The following is a 21,574-nucleotide window of genomic DNA, read 5'->3' as shown; positions in this document are numbered from 1 at the left end:
TCAGATCATGATACTCAAAGCATAAGAAAATCCTTGCAACTGACATCTAATAAAACAACCTATAACATTACCATTGCCATATTATTATATAATATGTGTTTGTACACACAAAATAAACCAGTGGACACTAGGGAATATATAATATGTTGCTATTTTTACTTGGTACGTTAGTAGTTAGAATTTTGGTATGGTTTTTATTTTATTTTATCATAATATGAGGCATCAAAATCAATCAGTGCTCGGGCCTCAAAGTTTCTAAGCCTGCCACTGCTGAGGATGGCAATCACTGAAATTACAGATATTTTCAATAATCTCCTTCCACCTAGAATGATTGTGATTGTTGATTTATAAGGTTACTTTAGGTTAGGTTAGGTTTTTAATTTGGATACAGACAAATACACAAAAATCTTTAAATTGACATAGGTACACAACGTCTACTGAGAATTACGTCATTCCCACGAAACTTACACTCGAACAGTTTTGGTTTTAGACATGTGAAAGTCTGTGATGCTGACAGGTTTGAAGGCACACCTGTAAAAATATTGCCTCTGCAATAAACATACATTACAATAAATCTATATTAGAATGTTTATTTTTGTATATTGTGTCCTCACTGGAAATCGCACCCAGAGCTCCCGGATGGAAGGCCAGTGCCTTACGGACTGCACCACGAGAGCCGCCATATTACAATGGTTATTACAATGCAGCAATATTGTTATGTTGTCAGAATCTTTTATGCTACGATTCTAAACTAATAACGCCCGTACACGTGCATGGATTTACTAGCGGTAATAGTTCGTATTTCAAACTATAGTGACATTAACTGTTTATACGTAAAAGTGCTGATTGTCTCTCCAATTTCATTCTTTAAGAGCATACATCATTGAAACGGCAAATAATTTTCAACAATGGGACAAAATTTCGTACGCGTTGCCAATCGGAGAGCGATAGTCGAGCTGTGAGCACGTCAATTTGTTTTGTCTTGGCGTCGGAGGAATATATTCGTAAATCGTGTAAAGATTACTAAAATCGTTACGTATTTAGGTACTCGAAAAAGAAAATATATCAATGAACATATTATTATTATTACTAATATAATAATAAACATAATAATAAGGCTCGCCACTATCGTTCTACTGTGCAGGCGGAAATCGAAATAATCCTACTGTCGCATGAAAATTAAGAAGCTCCCAAACTTTTTTGATCCATGAATGCAATCTTGCCAACTGCAGGATAATACGTCATGTTTACCCATATAGTTTCTTACTGTCAACAGTAAATCCATGCACGTGTAAAGGGGGTATAAGATTGTATGGCTAACTTTCTAATAAAGCGACAGCATCATCTGTTTCATGGAAAACCACTGCTCTCAAAACTTGTAGTATTTGTATTCATTCCTTCATTCGCCGCCCCCTATACAACGATTGATCTGCCTATCCGCACGGAACGTCAATATCACTAAATTGGAGAATACGTTTCTTACAAATGGCCAAATATCAAAATATGCCGCTATTTTTTTTAACTCACAAATAATGCTGCCAGCAAAGAAAAAAATCTGATATTACTACCAAATGTTTTTAATAAAGTAAATCACATGAATCTCTCTTTCTATTATAGTCCAGAATTTTTGAAACTAAATACCCTGTTTATGCGAAAATATTGTATTTATTTATATTATTATTATTATGATATTATTGCTGGAATAAAGCGAGCGATAACGGCTTTATTATGTCGTTATTCTTGCTTATTTTTTTCACAATCATAATCTATATCTCTGTTGAAAAGAATACTTTGCAGACGCTGCACGTTTTCAGGAATAAATCAGACCTAGTTGCTAATTCCATAAATCTTCGATAGTATTTCCCGCTTCGTTCTGAGGGTGTTTGGTATCTTTCAAAACAAAACAAAAAACGTTGAAATCCCTTCCATTTACAAAATAATTACTAAACGGTTTAGAATCACTCAGTGGCGAAGACACATTTGTTTAAAACTGCATTATTCGTGTAAATATTTTTAAATAATAATACTTCGATGTAGTGCACTTGCAGAACATCATTTTATTTATTTAAGAAAACAAAATATTGTGGACATAACAAATCTAAATTCAAGACGTATACAACATGATATTTACATTATAACAAATAATACCCTTACAAAAGAGAAGAAGAGAATATTGATAATAATCATAATACTCGTAGCAAAAATAAATAAAAACATACTCAAGTACAATTTAATACAGGAAAACCAAATTTTGAAAACAAAAAACATACAATTTATACAGAAAAATAAAGTTTCAAAAACAAAATGCAAAGTACATCATTGAAAATGTATATGTCTTTAGGGAGCGCATTTACTAGTCTTGCACGCCACGCTAATGGTGCCTGATAGGCTTGACACGAGGAAACGGTTACGATCCAGAATAAATCATGGCTGCGACCACGTAGGTAATTTTATTGACATGTTCCATCACAGTCAGTTGTTCAAATTCAAATTTTATTTATTTTACATACTGTAGTGAACATTACAAATTATTAATTCAAGACGTTCACCACATGACATTTAAAAACAAAGAAATATTATTAAAACAGTACATATAAAAAAGAAATAGATCAGTATTAAGTTATTAAATAGTAGAAAGTGTAAATACAAAAATTATAAATTAGATACAAGGAAGTACACGGAATGAGTCAGTGACGAAGGGTGGTGGTAGGCTATTAAGATCCGCTATAAATAGTGCACATTAAACTTTATCAGTCATACGTATTGGTTTTCATTGAAATAAAACTACAATTTTCATTTAAATTCATTTAAACCATGCGAAAACCAATCCATAATAGATAATTGTCAAAATATACTCGTCTATCCATAAAATATCTAAAATTATACAATTTAAATCAAACACAACTTAATATATTTTAAAGATGGAAAAATATTTATTTTCTATTATAGTTTGATTTAGGCAGGGCTTATAATTTGAAAACAGATAGACAAGTATTGATGAAAAAGTGTGCAAAATTCTGTTGTACCGCCCAAAATATACCAAAACTATTATGGTTTGGTTAAGGCAGGGTTTAAATGATTTTTAAAAACTAACCAATACCATCTGTAAACTGTAGTCTTAGTTCAATAAAAACAAATACGTATGACAAAGTTTAATCTGCACCAAAGTTTAATAACTTTGTAGTAAATAAAACTAAGAAAATTAGTACAAAAAAATAGAACGTAAGTAGGTACATAATTTTGAAAACACTTCTAAAAATATATAACCAATGGAAAAAAAATCATTTTGAAAAAAATACGACACCCAGAAGGAATCGAACCTGCGTCTCTCGGGATTCGCGCCCACGCCCATCGACCACAATGCAATAGGTATCCTATCTAATTGCGACAAATTTAAACTGATGGATCTTACAATACTCTCTGAAGCGCTTTCCAAATTGAGTTACTGTTGGCAATCGGGTTTTGTAATTTAAATCAAAGTAGGTACTAATTACTTTAATTATTACTAACCGACGTCACGGATCACTCCAAGATTTTTTGTTGTAACTTACTTGAATTTACTAATAATTTAATCTTAACTATTTTTTTTATTCAATGAATAATTTACAAGATTTAAAAATGTAACATTCTTTTAATTGAACTTAATATTATGTATGTACATAATTTTAAAAACACATGAGAAAATATATAACCACTGGAAAAAATCTTTTTTGAAAAAAATACGACACCCAGCAGGAATCGAACCTGCGTCTCGTCCACGCACATCGATCACAGAGATGATATTATTTGTAATATTAATATTAGGAATAACAAAATGAACACGCTTTATAATGTAGAAAATTATACGTTATTAACGCAACTAATAGCAACATGTAATTACACGATAACAACACAATATTTATACAAATGTAAAAACAGAAACAATAATTAATATGTTTATTTCCTATTAAAGTTACGTTAACATCAGCTAAAAGATATAAAAGATAATTTTCTCCAACTTTTACTTTGAAAGAAATGTTTTCCGGTTAAATTTTAAAGTGAAAAAAATACGTTTTTATAAAGACGTTGAATAAAAACCTTCTCTAGAGTATAGAAGACGGTAGGTACCCAAATATATAAAAGTGATGTTGGGAAAAAGACGAATCCTCAAATTAGGTAAAAGTTTTTTCATTATGCAGATCCATCTTCACACAATTTCGAATAACATTTCAACACACCTTGTCACTCAATTCTATGAATTATTATTAAAAGTGCTCATATTGCTAAGATAATTACTGAAAATTGAATAATATGTTATCAGCATCGATATATTTTACTATCAATAGAGGGTACTTGGTGGAATTTGAATTTAAATTCTAATGGATTTAAGTTTTTTTGCTATTCCATTTTTATTGCATTTAGAAAATTTGCGGGTCATACTGCCAACGTGAAGATCTCTTCATTTAGAATGCTCGGCAGTTTTGTATTAGTTTTAATTTGTTACATACTACAATTTTGAATATTGCCTCAACATGCTCATATCTCCCAAGGGCACCTTAACTTAAAGTCATGTAAATTCAGGCAAAGCACATTTGAGTGCATGGCGACTTTAGTCTTGGGTAACTGCTCCTGAGACATTCCCAGTCATAATGATGCTTCTCATCCAAAAGTAATATCCCGTGATCCGCCCGATTAAGACCGGGTTTGGTGCGGTGCGGATGTGGCTTGGTGGGGCCATTAACTTCAATATTCCATTTGAGTCGTTTTTACGACCAGGGCTTCGCTTTTCGGCATCTTCGTGCACTATGCGCACTCACTAATAGTAAAAACACATCGACAACGAATACAGTTACTTCTATTGAATGTATTATTAGTGATTAGTTATCTAATGATCTATAGGGTTTTGACGATTTATACGCCTATTGAAAGTATTATTAGTGATTAAATATTTAATGATCTATAAGGTAAGTATGTAGACGTTTTTTCCAAGCACTTCAACTATTCATAATTAGTTTGTTATATTTTTTTATTGTGATATTTGACTTCATAGGTAGGTGATAAAGTTTTTACCTACTTTAGTGTATTAATTTATTACATTAGTTGGAATTAACAGCTGTATTCGCTGTCGGTGAGTGCGCATAGTGGCTGAAGATGCCGAAAGGCGAAACTCGAGTCGCAAAAAACGACTAAAATAGAATAGTACAAAACTTAAATCCGTTAGATTTATTTTACGTTGACCATTTTGAATACAATGTACATATTATATTCGACTGGTACCGGAACTAAACCATTTACAATATAATGCAAATGTAGTTATAGCTGAGTGTCACAGAACAGGCCAATAAAATTATGGTCTACAAATACATACGTACTTAACTACATCGAAGTATTATTATATAAAAGTATTTACTTGAGAAATGCATTTAAACAAATTTGTCAATACCCTAACGCAAGTACTGATTTTTTCTGTGTTTACCACATTAAAAAAACTTACATACAGAATCGTTATCAAGCATCCTTAAGTTCATAATATGACTTTCTCTTTGTTATAGTTCAAAATTTTTAATGTAATAGTCGCATCTCTGTATGCGGTGGTTCGATTTTAGTAAAACGATCGTCAACTGTATTTAAATTATAAATAAATAAAAAACACTTTTAAGTTTCATTTGAATAAATAATAGAGAAGTGAAAATAAAACGCGTATTTTTTTAGATAATAAAGAGGTATTAATAAATACAAAGTGAAATAAATATTGTATGCAGTTATAAAAAAGTATTTACTAGTTACTAGCTACTTTAAATGGACCAAAAATATCTACGTAATGTCAAATCACATTATCAGAAATGACTCACACCGAAAAAGTATATTCGCCAGCCAGAAACCTCGCTCTAAAATGTTGGATCACACTTCTCGTCTCCTTGGCTGGTTTGCCAACCTATACCAGCCCATCCGAAGATCTGAGCACGCCGAGACACGAGCGGACATCCGCCTTCTACGGCGGAGACTTCATAATCGGCGCCCTATATTCCGTGCATCATCAACCGAGACAGAAGAAGTCAGGGAACGCGCAGTTCTTGGAGTGCGGGGAGATTCGAGAGGTTTATGGAATCCAGAGAACAGAGGTTACGTTCCAAATACTGGATATGATCAACAATGATCCGACTCTCTTGCCAAATATAACTCTTGGGGCGGAGATAAGAGATTCTTGCTGGTATGCTCCGGTGGCTTTGCAGCAGACTATTGAGCTGATTAGGGATTCCATCACGCCGGTGACGCATCTGGCCCCCGCGTGTCTTGGGACTGAAATGAATCAGGTAAGAATTTATCATTATTTTAACATAATACTATAATCAAACTTAGACGTGTTCTCCTTTATGATAAGATTTCTAAGGGAGAGAACCGCAATAAATCGTGTGTGTTTGTGTATGAAATTGAAGAGAAAGCCTTTTTTTAAAGTAAATTTTAATAAAGCTTACTTACTCTATAGATCTAGATTACGTATAGCATGAATTACCAAAAATGAGCATGTCTGGCATTGATTCTGAACGTCAGATATAAATAATACAAACGTAAAATTATTTCCGTTTTAATTAATATTCCAATATTACATTTCCTATTGGATATATCATTCGTTATTATTCTTTGCGAACTCTATAGTTTCTGTTTTAATTAGAAATGAAAAAAATAAGAAGAAATGCTTACACAAAAGGAATAAAACTATTTGCAACATTCTCTAGATATAAGATTGTTTTGAAATGATTATTACATAATCCATATTAATATTTTTTATGCTTATTAGTGTTTTTAGTATTTAAAGAGGGCGTATATAAATAATCAATAATTACCTGTTATATAGGTATGTTACTTTGATAATAATAGCAACACCGTATAACGAATTTATACAAAGCAGTTCATGGAGTTTTAATGATAGAAATAAAATATATAAAGGGTTAACAAATTAGTTAGTTAAAACGTCACCATTTTTTTGATTCCCATCAAAATTTACATTTGTGTTCAGTATTGTTTGGAACGCCCACGGTGGCCGCGCGGCTTAAGCGTCGGACTATAACGCCGTGGGTCCCAGGTTAGAATCCTTGGTCTTGCAAGTACACATATTGTTTTTCAATTTTTGTCTGTCAGGGTATCGACCTAATAGGTTGAGCAAGTGCCCAAGTGGCTGACATCCATTTCTCGTAAAAAACAAAATCTGTCAATACAAACCTCTACTGACTACTCTGTGGAGGCCCATATGATCCTATTAGGATCGGACATGGTCGAAAGAAAAAAAAGAAGATTGTTTGGAAAATCACCATGGAAGATACACAGTTCTACAGCGTTTCAAATTGTTAAAATGTATTACAACAATAGTGAATATATCGTCTCTGTTCTGGCAGAACACACTAACTGAAGAATACTAGTTTTAAGTCATTTGACTTTGAAGTTGTTAAAATGTTTGAAATGGTCTATCATGTGAGTTTATTAAGTAATCGTAAAAAAGGATGACTTTAAAATAAAGACCGTTTATTTATTAAGAAGGTTTCCAGATGGTAAAGTTTGAAATAAGGAACATTTTGGTAAGTATAACTAACTCAATATGTCATTTTTTCGAATTAGTGTCTTCTGCCAGAACAGGGACGATATTAGAGCTACGTTTTGTGATTTTTTTGAAATTTATGGTAAAAATAATCCACATATAGAGCTTACTATTCGTATTTTATTGAAAAAATCGAGTCAAATGGTAATTTTTGTGATATTAAGAATCCAACCCGTCAAAAACGTAAACAAACTACTGAAAATATAGATCTTGTAAATCAAAGGGATGAAAATCCATAAGAATCAATTACACGTCGTTCTTAACAACTTGAACTTTATTATAGCACTACATGGAATATTCTTCATAAAGATTTGTATTTGAAGACGTATATAATACAGTTAAAACAATAACTTATACTGAATGATCATTTGGTGCGTTTAATTTTTTTGATTGAGATTTAGAGCAACTTGAAACAGACCCATTATTTCATGAAAATATCATCTTCGGCGAAGCTCATTTTTGGTGAAATGGCTTCGTAAATATGCACAATTGTCGCATTTGGAGTAATGCAAACCTACATGCTATTATTGAAACACCTTTATATCCACAAAAATTAACAGTTTGGTGTGGTTCATGGTCTGGAGGTGTAATTGGATCGTATTTTTGAAAGCGAAAATGGCAATGCGCTTATTGTCAATAGAGAACAGAAACATAATTACTGATTTTTTCTGGCATGAATTAAATGGTTTTGATCTGGATGGTATGTGGTTCCAAAAACATGGTGCAACATGCCACACACCTCGAGACACAATCAACTTATTGAGAGAAAAGTTCAGTATATATATTATATAAGTCTTGGTTAATAACCCTTTATAACTTGTCATACAAATCAACAGATTAGGTACATATTATTATACACATTAACTCATAAATATGAAAACTACTCCTAAATCTTTTTTTAATTGAATAGGTCTGAAGCAAAAGGCTTCTCTTCATCATTCACCCATTGAGAAATTCGTATAAAAATAATGTCACAGTTTTGAGGGTTGTTTAGTACCTACATTATTTTAATTAAAAATAATAAAATTGTTTACTCTAATTTGAACATTTCAAAAAGTGACTGTTGTGCATTTCAAAAATGGTAAAAACCCATTTTGCTTCTTATAATATTATGTGCTTACAAAACAAATGGACTTCAATACTACATAAAAATTGCTTTCCTTGTTGGAATGCGCAGTAAAATAGCGACCGTCAAATTTTTGAAACCACTATGCAGTTTCGTGGTAAAACAAAAGCAAACAGACAATTCAAACTTACGGCAACATCGTTTAGTTGTATTTCCATTATTGTATGGAAGATGTATCTATAGTCTAAGGCTAAGGTCTGGAAGGATTTTCCATTTTATATTTCAATGGCGCTTTAAAATAGGCGTTTCAAAAAACTTAACCATCTAAATATGTAACCAATACAATGGTTAAAATTAATGTAAATATGCCAAACAGCAAAAGATCAATTTTATTATTAATAGTTATCAGGCAATTTTGGGGACATCAGTATTTAACTATGTTATAATAAATTACATTTAACATAAAATAAGTAGTAACGATTCTTTTAATTGTAGATGAATAAAAAAAATATTATAATATACCTACAGAAAATAATTAAAAAAATCTACCAAGTATCAATAATTTGTCACAAGCTACAGATTACAGCTAGCAATTCGATACCATGGTAAGGTAACAACTCAAAATTTCATGGATCTGAATCAATAATGCCATTTGATATAAAAGGGTCCATTCTTTACAATTCAACAAAAAAAAAAAAATATTTTTCAACTGGTCATAAAATCGAATAACCCTTTCTGGGATTTATCATTAGTTCATTATACACGGGATTGTCTGGGTTGGTTATTTTTTAAACTCTAAATTTGCATGTAAACTACGAGTATATTAAAAATAAACACATTTACTTGAAACTTTTTCAAACGCCATTATCTTAAAACAAGGTTTTAATTTGAATTGTTTCCCTATATAACTAAGGTATGGATTTATGTAAACACAAAGTAGGTATATTATTGTTTTAGAGTGAATGCCATAATAATTATAGTTTTTTTTTTACAATATTATGGTTATTAACTATTTGCCCAACCAGTGGCGAGGGGTGGAGGTAGACTGTTACGATTCGACATACATAGTGCACACTAAGCTTTGTCAGTCATAATTATTAATTCTGTTTTCATTGAACTAATAATATAATTTGTGGATGGTGCTGGTTAGTTTATAAAATTCAATTAAGCCCTGCCTAAACCAAGCCACAATAGGTATGCTATGGGCGAATTGATAAAAAAGTGCGCTTTTTTCAGTAATACTTTATTATTATTATCGTTTAATTAAAAATACATATTAATTTACGTATTATTTTTGTTAGTTTTTTAAATTCATTAAGCCTGCCCATACTAAAACATAATCGATAAAAAATATTCTTATATCTATAAAATATCTTATTTATTTATATTATATTTTAGATATTTTATGGATAAACTAATATTTTTTGACTATTATCTACAATGGCTTGGCTTACGCAGGGCTTAATTAAATTTTAAAAACTTAGGAACACTATAACAATTGCTAATTATTTGGAGTCTTAGTTCAATGAATACAAATACGTAGGCATGGTTGACAAAGTTTAGTGTGCACTATTTATGTCGGATCTTGACGACCTACCTCCACGCTTTACCACCGCTATTCAGGCATACAATTGTACTCTATTTCAGTTTGGGTTGATCAACTTAATAATAAATAGTACCATAATATATTTAACAATCATGAGGAGACTCCTAGTAATATCAGGTAAAATCAACAACATGTATGGTCTATGATTGTGGAAACCCAATGGTACTTTTGATCATATCCGTCCATATGGAGAGAGCCTTTCAGTCATCGTTTCCTACATTGGGACTGAGAAAACGTCAGTGGCGGAGACTTCATTTGGAACCAGCATTAAAATATTACCTTGACATAAATAATTTAATTACGGCGCAATTTTCAAATGGTTTTAAAAATAATGCAAATTGATTCAGGTACACCTACTAAAAAAAATTTAAAAATTAGTCTCATTAAATATATGTATTATATAATTTACTTCAGCATTTATTATATATTGTACGAGTGTTGATGTATGTTTTGGTATGTTGTTTCTGAACGCTAACACTATACATATCGATGGCCTTATGTTAATATCCCGTAAGTTACTTTTTACAAATTATGCAGGAAGCTAAAAAAACTAAATATTTAATATCCCGTATCTGAGTGTTAATAGTTCACACATGTTGTAACATGCCTTAGCATGCCAATAACCCGTAACGTAAAAAGTGGTAAAGCAAAGCACGCAACGCCTAATATAATGATAATATCTAATTAAATGTGATATATATGTTAAGCCGAATGTGCGAAATCGACTATTACATGAAATGGGCAAAATTTTGCCTAAATCATGAAAAATGTAAGCCCGTTGTCTTATTCATGAATTAGGCAAAATATCTGCCGATTGCGTGAATTCGGCAGTAATTTTTCTGCCTAGTTCATGCTTTGGGCAAATTAGATAGTAGCGCTACGGTGGTGTTTTCTGCAACCAAACCAATTGTGTCAAATGCTCATGCATTGGTCAAAATAGATGGTTGCGCTCCGGTGTTGTTTTTTGCAACTAATCAAACATGAATCAAACTAACCAAATGTGTCAAACGTCATTGATTATATAAAAATATACCAATCAATAACTACAATGACGTTCATATCCATTTCATACACCCAAAAAAAATCTAGAACTATAATACGATAACGGAAGAATTTTATTAAAAGGTATTTTCGCGATTTGATTCGTGCTTGGGTATCAATCGTGCAATGGTCGATTGTTTGTGATGGTATGATTTGATAGTTTGTTGACACTTGTTAGCTAACCTCAAAATGGACATTAAGTTGAATTCAGAATTACAAAACCTAACCCAACCTAACCTAACCTAATAATAATAATATTATATTATGTCCAATTATAACTAATAAAACCATCCGTATTAAATTTACATTTTCTACTGTCATATTGACAGTTTAAGAATTCCATACCCTGGCGAATTCACGCACTCGGCAGATAATTTACCTAATTTATGAATAAGGCAACGGGCTTGACTATTACATGAATTAGCCAAAATTTTGCCCATTTCATGTAATAGTCAATTTCGTACATTCGGCGTAACATATATAAAGATAAACATCCAAATATTTGTTATATTACTTACTGTTTTACCTTTTAAATAATTCTAAAGTGACACTTTGAAGTTGAATTCAACACACGTCATGCAACACACTTTAGAGCTTAAAGGCAAGATGCGGGCTATTACAGGTTTATTCCTGCAATGTTCAGATACGGAAAATTACTAAAATGGCTGTATCATTTTTGTTAAAATAACTACAAGTATGGGATTTTCGCAGTCAATTGGCAGTATTTTTTTTGTTTTTAGTAGGTACTTACATCAAAAAATAATTTTCGTCATATAGGCCAGATACGGGGTATTAAGGGGGATGCTTATACCAGCAGAGGCACCTAGCGGAAAAATACGAAGCTTGCAATTTGAGACATTTTTTTGATAATTTACATTAATTTCAACTGTATTTATTAATATATATGTATCTGAAAACATTAAAAAGATTTTTTTAAGTCAAAGATAAACTTACAATTATTGTAAAAAAATGTGAATTTGTTACATATTTATGTCCATAGTTACGTTATGTTTACAATATATTTTATGGTCATATTTATTAATAAAATTTAGTATATTAAGTTGTCAGTTTTTCATCGTGTAGATTTTTGACTAATTCACCGTTTTAATATTTTCAGACACATATTTATCAATTAATTATTACAGTTGAAATTGTAAATTATCAAAAAAATATCTCAAATTGCAAGCTTTGTATTTTTCCGCTAGGTGCCTCTGCTGTTATAAGCATCCCCCTTAATAGCATTGGGAAATTTTGACAGAGTCCCCGATTCTTGATATAAAAATCAGTTTATAAAACAAATATTAAGAAAATAAATCAATCTAAAATAAATAATCGTCACCTACGTGGGTAAATTGAATATCTTCGCCATACCACTGGATTTTGTTTAAGATTGAAATCCTTCTAATACTCTCTGGCCGATATTTGTATTTTGTTCCCAGAAACTGCGGATGCAAAGCTTACAAAGCGTGCCCCATCATCCCCCTCTTCCGATCCCTTATTGTTGCGCGGAATTCGGTCCCCGCAATCTGTGCGGAGCTTTTGTATCCGCGGATGACAGGTTCTGTCCCTTTGTACCCACGCGGATTGTTCGCCGCAGACAATTAGATACAAAAGTGTTACAACTTGAAAGTCACGGTCTTTTCAAGTTATTCGCAGTTTAATTTGGTGTACAAACAATATAATATTAATCTTTTCGAGGGTTTTATGTCAATGGTTTGGTACCCAAATACTATATGTATATATTTAAAAAAAAAATGAGGAATAGAAAAGATATTGTTTAATTCAAATATATAATAATTAAGGCCGCGCCAAACGAGGGTGCTGGACTCAGGGCTCGAAATGGACCGGAACGCACCGGAGCGCCGTTTCGGTTCGTAAAATCACCAAAATTATCGCTCCGTCTCGTGGACATATTAATTTGACAGTGAGCTAGATTTGCCATTTAATATAAAAATCTAAAAGTTTGTCCACACTGGTAACCTCATTAAATTTCACGATGATTATCAATTTTTTTTGACCCAAAATTATTTTAATCGAAATTTAATGAGGTTGCCAGCAACTTGTTGCCAATGTGGACACGGCAAAACACTCTTATTTTTATAAAATACACAAGCAATTAGATAACCATGTTAACATGTTCATAAAATATTGAGCGCTCCGGTTCGTAAAATATTCCATTTCGAGCGCTGGCTGGACTACACCTGGGTGGCAGATTACAGTGGGCGGCAAATACCCAAAAAACATTAAAAAAATAATATTAATAAAGATATAAATCAAATTCAGTTACAATGAAATAAGTTTTCTGTTAAATTACATGACATTGTATCTCTAAGATTTTTACGTATTGCCATAAGGCGAAAAACGAATAGGAATATATTAAAAATAAAAAAACCCATACACTGTTATTTAAGAGATCTCAATGGTTCAAGTACATTATCATCATGGTATGACATACTTGTCACAGTAAGCTGCCACTACGGGAAAAAGTGTGTATTGTGGTTTTTCTTTGTATTTCCTGATGCTCCCATACCGTAGCATATTTTGAACCTTTAAACGAGTATTGTCAGTTAGCAAAATCTGCCGAAATCACCAGGAAAACAATGAGGTCACCTCACACGTACCGCGCTGTATCGACACCTGCATGACACAATGAAATTTTTTATCATTTTCTACATGACTACACATTTTCGACTCATGTCAAAATCTGTAGTGTGTGTTCTTTGTTTTTAGTGGTTTTCTCTATGGATTTGATATAACAATTATTATTTATTATCTATGTTCTGCAGGTTGGGTTAATTAAACTTAGCATGCACAAAGAATAATAATTTAAAATACTGATACATTAGAGTTGGCACTCTCCATCATTGAATTTATAGAGATAGTGATCATTCAAAATATTCTGCGGAATGACGAAACCATATTGTAAATTTGTCGCCGTTCCAGCATGTGACAGTACGTGACGTCATCATAATGTAATTGCGGCATTTATGATACACGTGAATTTGTCACCAATATTATATAATTATATTATAGCATTTCAAAGAATTATATATTATTTTAAACACAAAATAACGACGGGGGGGGGGAATTAGAGCTTGAAGCGAGGTTAAATTCGCATGAATTCCTTTTTTAAATACCCGGAAGCGCTTTAGCATATTAATAATAGCATGTGATAATCATGTTAGAAATGCTTTGAAAATAATAGAATTATTTCTATATGAGAAATGTCATTAATTTCATAAAACATTTAATTCATTATTATTTCGTTTAGTTGAGGGAAACGCAGAGATTTATACCTACATAGCAACATCATTGTACGAAACGTATATTTCCTAAAACTGATGGTGAAAACCCAACAAAAAATACGTACGTTTTATATGTGTAATTTCACACAATACCTAATGAGCTACAACTTCCAAAGCTAGCAAAAAATATACAAAAAATGTTTCAAACCTGTCAATCATAATATTTATTTTTCTTATTTTTATTGCGATAAATGGTTGACGATACCGTTGAACTGAAATTCTGAGTCGAGAAAGACAGGGGTGTTTTTTAAAATAGCTGAGGAAAATACTACAATATAACCCCGACCTAAACCTGGGACTCAATGAGAATGGTTACATCTTTTCAATCCTATTGTATGGAGCGGAGGCATGGATATTAATGTACAGATGCATGTTTTGTATCAGCTGGAAAAATAAAGTTACGAATGTCGAGGATGAAAAAGATCAAAGCAATTATCAGAGAAATAAAAACAAGAAAGTTGTAATAATTACTCTGGCAGAAAAACACCATGGCTCCTGAACCTTTGACTGTTTGAGCTTAGCACTCCACCGTTTTTTTAGAGTAGCGACGGAACAGGAAGAAAATTGCCGAATTTATCGCCAACTCTCGATGTCATTTAGGCTTCCTACCTCTTCCACGTTGACCCACGATGTTTCCGTTGAACAGTGACAAAGCAAAACATGACAAAACAGAACAGTGATAAAACAGAACAGCCAGGGGAAAAATGAAACATTAATTTTCGTGGAATCTATTAAGGTTAGGTCATTATTTCGTTGTAACAAGTCACCCAATCATTTTGAACATTTTATATTGATTAAGACGAGATAATATCATAAGCTTGCACCATTGATAATTTAATATTTTATTCAACTCTGTAATTTTATTGCTCCTTTTACGTTTTAAATTCTGCAAATATCTTTTCGCAATTCCGGTGACTCTACTCTAAATTAATCAAAGTCTAAGATTAAAAAAAAAATCGCTGTGTATACTCATGTACGCGCCTTAGAAGTTATACTTCTCTGGCGTAACAAAACAAAAACAAAACTTGTGATACGCGAGATTCTTTGACTAGCTCTTAATTATCTTGTTAAATTACACAATCAAGAAAAAGGACCGCTTATTGGAACGCCGTTGGTTTATTTCTATACACTTTAACTTATATTACTAACTGACATGTAATCGTTTGTTTACGTAAAGAATTGCAAATGGCCGACAATAATAAATTCGCTGCCTAGGCAACGGAACAATTCTAAACTATAATATTATACTGTATAATCTTCATGATTGCAGTACCATACAGTGGCGTAAAGGTAGTGCGTTTTATCTGATAACCGAACAATCGGTGGTTCGAATCCAATCGAGTGCGTTTTTTTTCGTGTGAAAAAATAAATTATGTGTTACATGTCACACGCCAAAAATACACTCTGATCTGATTTCCCAAACGCGCCAAAAGAAGTATAACTTCAAAAATAATCGACAACCATCTCCAGATTTTGAGATCTTTTGATACCGTTATTAGGCAACCGACTGCTTTGATATTACATTAATTATTATACATTATTTAATTAATAATATATGTATTTTCGTCACAGTTTTAATGTACCTATTTGTAAACATATGAGAATTTATTTGTTAATCACCTAATATTGAGTAAATATTATATATATCTTAGAGGGCAGAAAAAATAGCCTTTCTTTATATTAAATTCATAAAATAAAAGTATAAAAACAGTTTGTTTTCCGCCGAAGAAAGTATAGAAACTATGCCAACACAGAAATTTTTAAAAAATCAATCCATGTCGCCGCCATTTATGTTTATTTTTACTTGATACTAAACAAAAACACTTTGCTATAAAACAGACATAAGCGTGAAATAAAAAATATATCTACAGACGGAAAGATAAATCCGTTCTTTATTTTTGTTGGTTTCAATGCTATTTTTTTCTTCAGTAAAGCGATTCTGATATTAAGCGCGAAGACCTTGACTTAAATAATTTATTATTGAATGGAAAAGAATGGACTTTCAGATAGTACTATATAATATTATTATAAAATTGTTGCAATGTCTCCAAAATTACGAATCAAATTCAAACACCAAAATATAGGTTTACCGAACATATTTTTCTATATTAAGGTTGATTTTAACCGTTCAGAATCCCCGCAATTACCGTTTAATATAACATTTTATATACCCAGAATCAATATTTGCCCTCGTATTTTTTCACACTTATGAAACTGACTGACAAAGTTTATTGTGCACTATTTATTTCGAATCTTAACAGCCTACCTCCACCCTTCGCCACTGCATAACTACTATATTATAATATAGATACACAGTATCAGCGACGTCACTAGACAAAATTCCGCCCCTAAGGAGCGCCAAAATGCCGCCCCAATTTTTATTCTTACAGTATTTTTTATCATCTTTTCATGACTCTATCTAAGATATAAACGCCGGACTGTTCCTGTCTTTAACGGTCAACTCTTCAACCCATAAAAAAACATATCACTAATTAAATATAATATATTATGTACTTACCACTAAAATATACAAAATCAAATTTACTTAAGTATAAAGATTTTTTTGACGTTGGTAATACAGTGGCTTCTTACATGTCATTTTTGCAATAAATTAATTTGTTCTGTCTTGAGGAGTTAAGGGCGATCCGTGTCTCTTTTCTTCTTCACGAAACTTTCAACATCTGTATTGATATGTTTAGTCTGAGTGTCTGAGATTGCAAAGGTTTAGGCATTATTAAATCGATAATCGATGACGGCGTGACGCCTAGATACTGAATAAAATCGTGGACCCGGAGTGGTAGGTGGTAGGTCTGTAAGAGGGGGGTGCATCTTTAATTTCGACGACCAACGCAACTTCCGTGCTTAAGCCGCGTTGACACGGTCCAAGTACGATCCAAGTAGACTTGGATAGGAATAATTAGTATGAAGATGTCTCATCCAAGTGACAGCTTTATACTATTTATTCCTATCCAAGTGACAGCTCCATACTATTTATTCCTATCCAAGTTAACTTGGATGAGTAGGGCGCGGTCCAAGTAGCTTGGATAGGAATAATTAGTATGAAGATGTCACATACGAGTGCACTTGGATAGGAATACATAGTATGAAGCTGTCACTTGGATGAGACATCTTCATACTAATTATTCCTATCCAAGTATACTTGGATCCTACTTGGACCGTGTCAACGCGGCTTTACTGGCTAATAACTCAAACTGGAATTATTCACAAATCTGCACGTGTCATTGCTGGTCACTAAGGACGTCGAAAGGCAACAGAAGTAAACTAGACATCGCGAACCGACAAAACTACGGACCTATTTTTTTTAATGGAAAGATATTTTCGTTACTACTAAGTTTCGGTAGGTAGCTATTTATATATTATATTCCAAATGATTCTCCTCGATTTGCCGCCCTTCGAGTAACTGCCGCCCCCAAGCGACGCTTAACCTGCCTGCCCCCACGGGACGTCACTGCACAGTAGGTATACAATAAAAGTAGCTATGCAATAGATTTAAAGAAATATATTTAATTACTAATGGCAACACATATAAAACAAGAAATAAGAAGATAATAATAATTACAAGATAAAAAGAACTTTTTATATACAACGTTTTAAATTTTCTGTTGAATCATATAAACTTAACTTGACTAGTTTAAACGATCAAAAAAAATTCTACTTGATAGAAATAATACGTGTCTCATGTCGTCATACAAAACAGGATTAACTGAAAATGAATTCAATTCTACTTAAAGATGGCTAAAAGTATTAAAAAATGCATTGACATCGTGTTCTGATTTATATTCTAAGAGTTTCAAATGTCTAGCTAGTCGGGAAGTTAGTTAAAAATCAATTGCAAGATTTGTACCGGACAAAGAACCACCGGACAAATAAGAATACGAGCTAAGAAAAACGTTGTAAAATAAGTTCTTATGTAATTTGAAAGTAAAATGATAAAAACAATTATAAAATATAGCTCTAATCTTATACGTGGATACATTATTGTCATTTTATGTATTGGATTATTCTTTAAAATGATATAAGTACTATACACCTCTCTACCTGCATACATCGAAAAGCTCGTTTCGTCGAGGCAGTAAAAGCACCGTCTTTATCCGACCAGACATGTTCACGGTGAGAATTTAACAGTTCTGCATTGTACGTTCATTTCTACCAGAGCTTTCTTACAATTTCTACATATTTATAGCTACAAGACTTCGGAGCGTTTCTAACACTTTCACGTCCAATCTAATCTGTTTTATGTATTGAGTTATTATAAATGTCACACACTATGCATTTGTAGATAGAACGATGGGACTGTAGATTTACTTGCAGTGACATCAAGTAATAATAAAATGAAAACTCGAGCGGTAATGCATTTTCATTTGTTTTATAAAACAAATGAGTAATGCCTTCACTCATTATTTATTTACTTTGAAACAAGTGAGTCACTTTTTTAATTGTTCCTTTTGATTACATAATATAAAAACGGTTCTGTCTTTTATTACAATAATCTACATACTGGAAGCATTTAGCAAAGGAACACAAAATATTTAAGTTTATACATTGTATTGATAATTATTAAGGTACCGAGTTTCAAAGAGAACTAAGTTCTCTTACAATAGTTTCATAAAAGGTGAAAGTAAACTCTTTTTTTTTTCTTCTAATTTTTACTAACCAAATATTTAAAAAGTATGCATACACATTTGATATTATGAATTGTGTTTTTTGAAGATTTAAACAAAATAATATAATAACTAGATTTATCAGAAAAATAGAATACGTCTTACAATTTTTAGGACTAGAATTGAATTTTGTTAAAAATATTTTTTTATGGATCAACAATTAAAAAAAAAAAAAACTGGACTTTGTTTATTTTAGAACTGAACACCCACGTAAATAATTCATAAAAATAATGGAAGAAAGTTACAACTTAACAAAATTATAAAATACACGTCAATTGGATAATTCTATAATTTAATTCAGATATCTTTCTCACCAAAATGATTTTAATAAGTTTCCTAAAATAATTCACAGTTTTAATGTAAAACATAAAAATATTAATTTATCTCGAAAGAAAAAAGTTACGGTATTAAGACTATACCGAAGCTCGATTTGATAACAGGTTTCGTAATTCACCCCGCAGCACGCTTAATTGGGATAATTACTTCACTTTTAGTAAATTTGCGGTGTTACATAGCTACCGAGAGAAAATGTCTCTTCGCATCTAAACGAAATAATAATAAGAATCTGACACACATATACAGTACACCAGTGGCGCGCCCAGGATTTAATATTGGGGAGGGCCCAAGGAGGAGAATGTAAATTAGTCCCATAGGCTCTTTTTCTTATTCACAGCCTAATTTTTCGTTTATCGGCCTTTTGTCTATTGCACTCGGCGTACCTACACCATGGTCCCCACATCCTGAAATGATGATGGAAAAATTTGGCGGGCCCCCTACCTACCACTAAGATTAAAGGCAGTGTGAAAGACTACATTAACGTTTTTCAAATTGTGTTTTAGTTCAAATTAAGGGTACTTATACTGTGAATAATTATTGGCGATTTTTAATACATCTACTTTAATAATGGAGCTGTCGAGTATCGACACATAATAATCAAAAAGTATATTGCACAATTATATAATTGAAAATGTTCATGGCCATGAAGTATAATAGCGCCGCAGGCGACTTTTTTTACAATGAAAGCTAGTTTATGATGTGTGTTTATCTCACTTAACTGGTCAACCCGACACGCCGGGCCCCCAGGCTAAAGCCCTATCAGCCCTCCCCAGCCATGACCTACACCACTCCAGAATTCGGGTGGACACCGAGAATTTTTTGACAGTTCCATTAGGGATTGGGTTTCTAAAAAAACCCGACATTAGTGTTTCGAAATTTTTGAGTTAGAAATTAAAATCTAAGAAATTTTTCTAAAAAGGGTGCTGGAGAATAATTACAAATCATTTTTTTTGCAGTGTTTTTATTTGTCTAAGCCCAAGGTGTAGTTTATTGCCTTTCAATGTTTAAAATCATTCTGATCATTTTCATTTTTGGGAGGTGCCAGGGCCCCTTGCCCCCTCCCTGGGTGCGCCACTGCAGTACACAGCCAAGGTCTTGTGAAGATCTTTCTGGGGTATTCTCAGCAGAAATTTTCTGGACACATTTCGTTCGTTAGTCTAGTTTCACTTTTAGCCATCTCCAGGCACTATGCGTAGGAACTCTTCAATGGCAAATACACGCTGACAACGAATACACCTTTTTCTTCGGCCATATCCGCCACTTAATTGGAGCATATGGAGACCACGCGGCGCCTCCAAGAATCCCTGTCGTTCGCCAGTCTTCTTGCTTCGTTCCAGGTCAAACCAGCATCCCGGAGCTCCGCCGTATACACTCTATAGATAGTATTTAGCGGCCTTCCAGGACGCCGAAATCCAGTCGGCTTGAAGAACAGGCAAGCCAAGTTGAGGTTCTCTTATGGAAGCCGCCTATTCACTCTCAGCGTGGTGCTTTGTGCGTTCTCTTATCTCCTAGTTGCTCCTAAAGTTATACCACCCCACCGCACACCCAGTATCCGTCGCAAACATATAGCAATGTAACACAAGAAAAGAAGCTTATTACCTAAATAAAGGATCAGGTATATATGTATTTTTTAATATTATGAATATTTAAAGTATTAGTAAATTACTTATATACTGGTTGAGCTTTTGTGGACTGTAATTTTGAGAGATGCTTGTAGATTTCGGATCTAGGGGGGGGGGGGGGGGGCGATTTAAACAGGATTCCAGGCACTGACCTTTGATGTTGAGAGGGATGACACACGCTCTAGTAGGTAAATAGTTTTAGAGTGTCACTCTCACTGTTACACTTGGGCTAATATGAATGATGATGACGTTTGAATGAATGATCAGACACCCTGTCCCGATAAAACGGGTTGAATAGATGTTCTGATTTTCTGAGCTTATACGGAGACTCGTATTGAGTTCT

General features: G+C 32.7%; 1 protein-coding gene across 1 annotated transcript in view; it reads left to right on the top strand.

Moving 5' to 3' along the window:
- The first annotated feature begins 5,678 nt into the window (after positions 1 to 5,678).
- LOC147075951 (metabotropic glutamate receptor 1-like) overlaps positions 5,679 to 21,574 on the top strand; it is a 186,056-nt gene continuing 170,160 nt past the window's right edge. Inside the window, exon 1 of the mRNA XM_085942281.1 lies at positions 5,679 to 6,293. Within this exon, the coding sequence (XP_085798407.1) occupies positions 5,823 to 6,293 (471 nt within the window). The 5' untranslated portion in view covers positions 5,679 to 5,822. The remainder of the gene's footprint in view (positions 6,294 to 21,574) is intronic.

The sequence above is a fragment of the Rhyacophila brunnea genome, unplaced genomic scaffold, assembly GCF_057557595.1.
Source record: "Rhyacophila brunnea isolate RB1 unplaced genomic scaffold, BYU_Rbru_1.0 scaffold_14, whole genome shotgun sequence".
NCBI lineage: Eukaryota > Metazoa > Arthropoda > Insecta > Trichoptera > Rhyacophilidae > Rhyacophila > Rhyacophila brunnea.
Note: the sequence above shows the minus strand (reverse complement) of the source record. Positions and strands in the feature narration are given on the sequence as shown.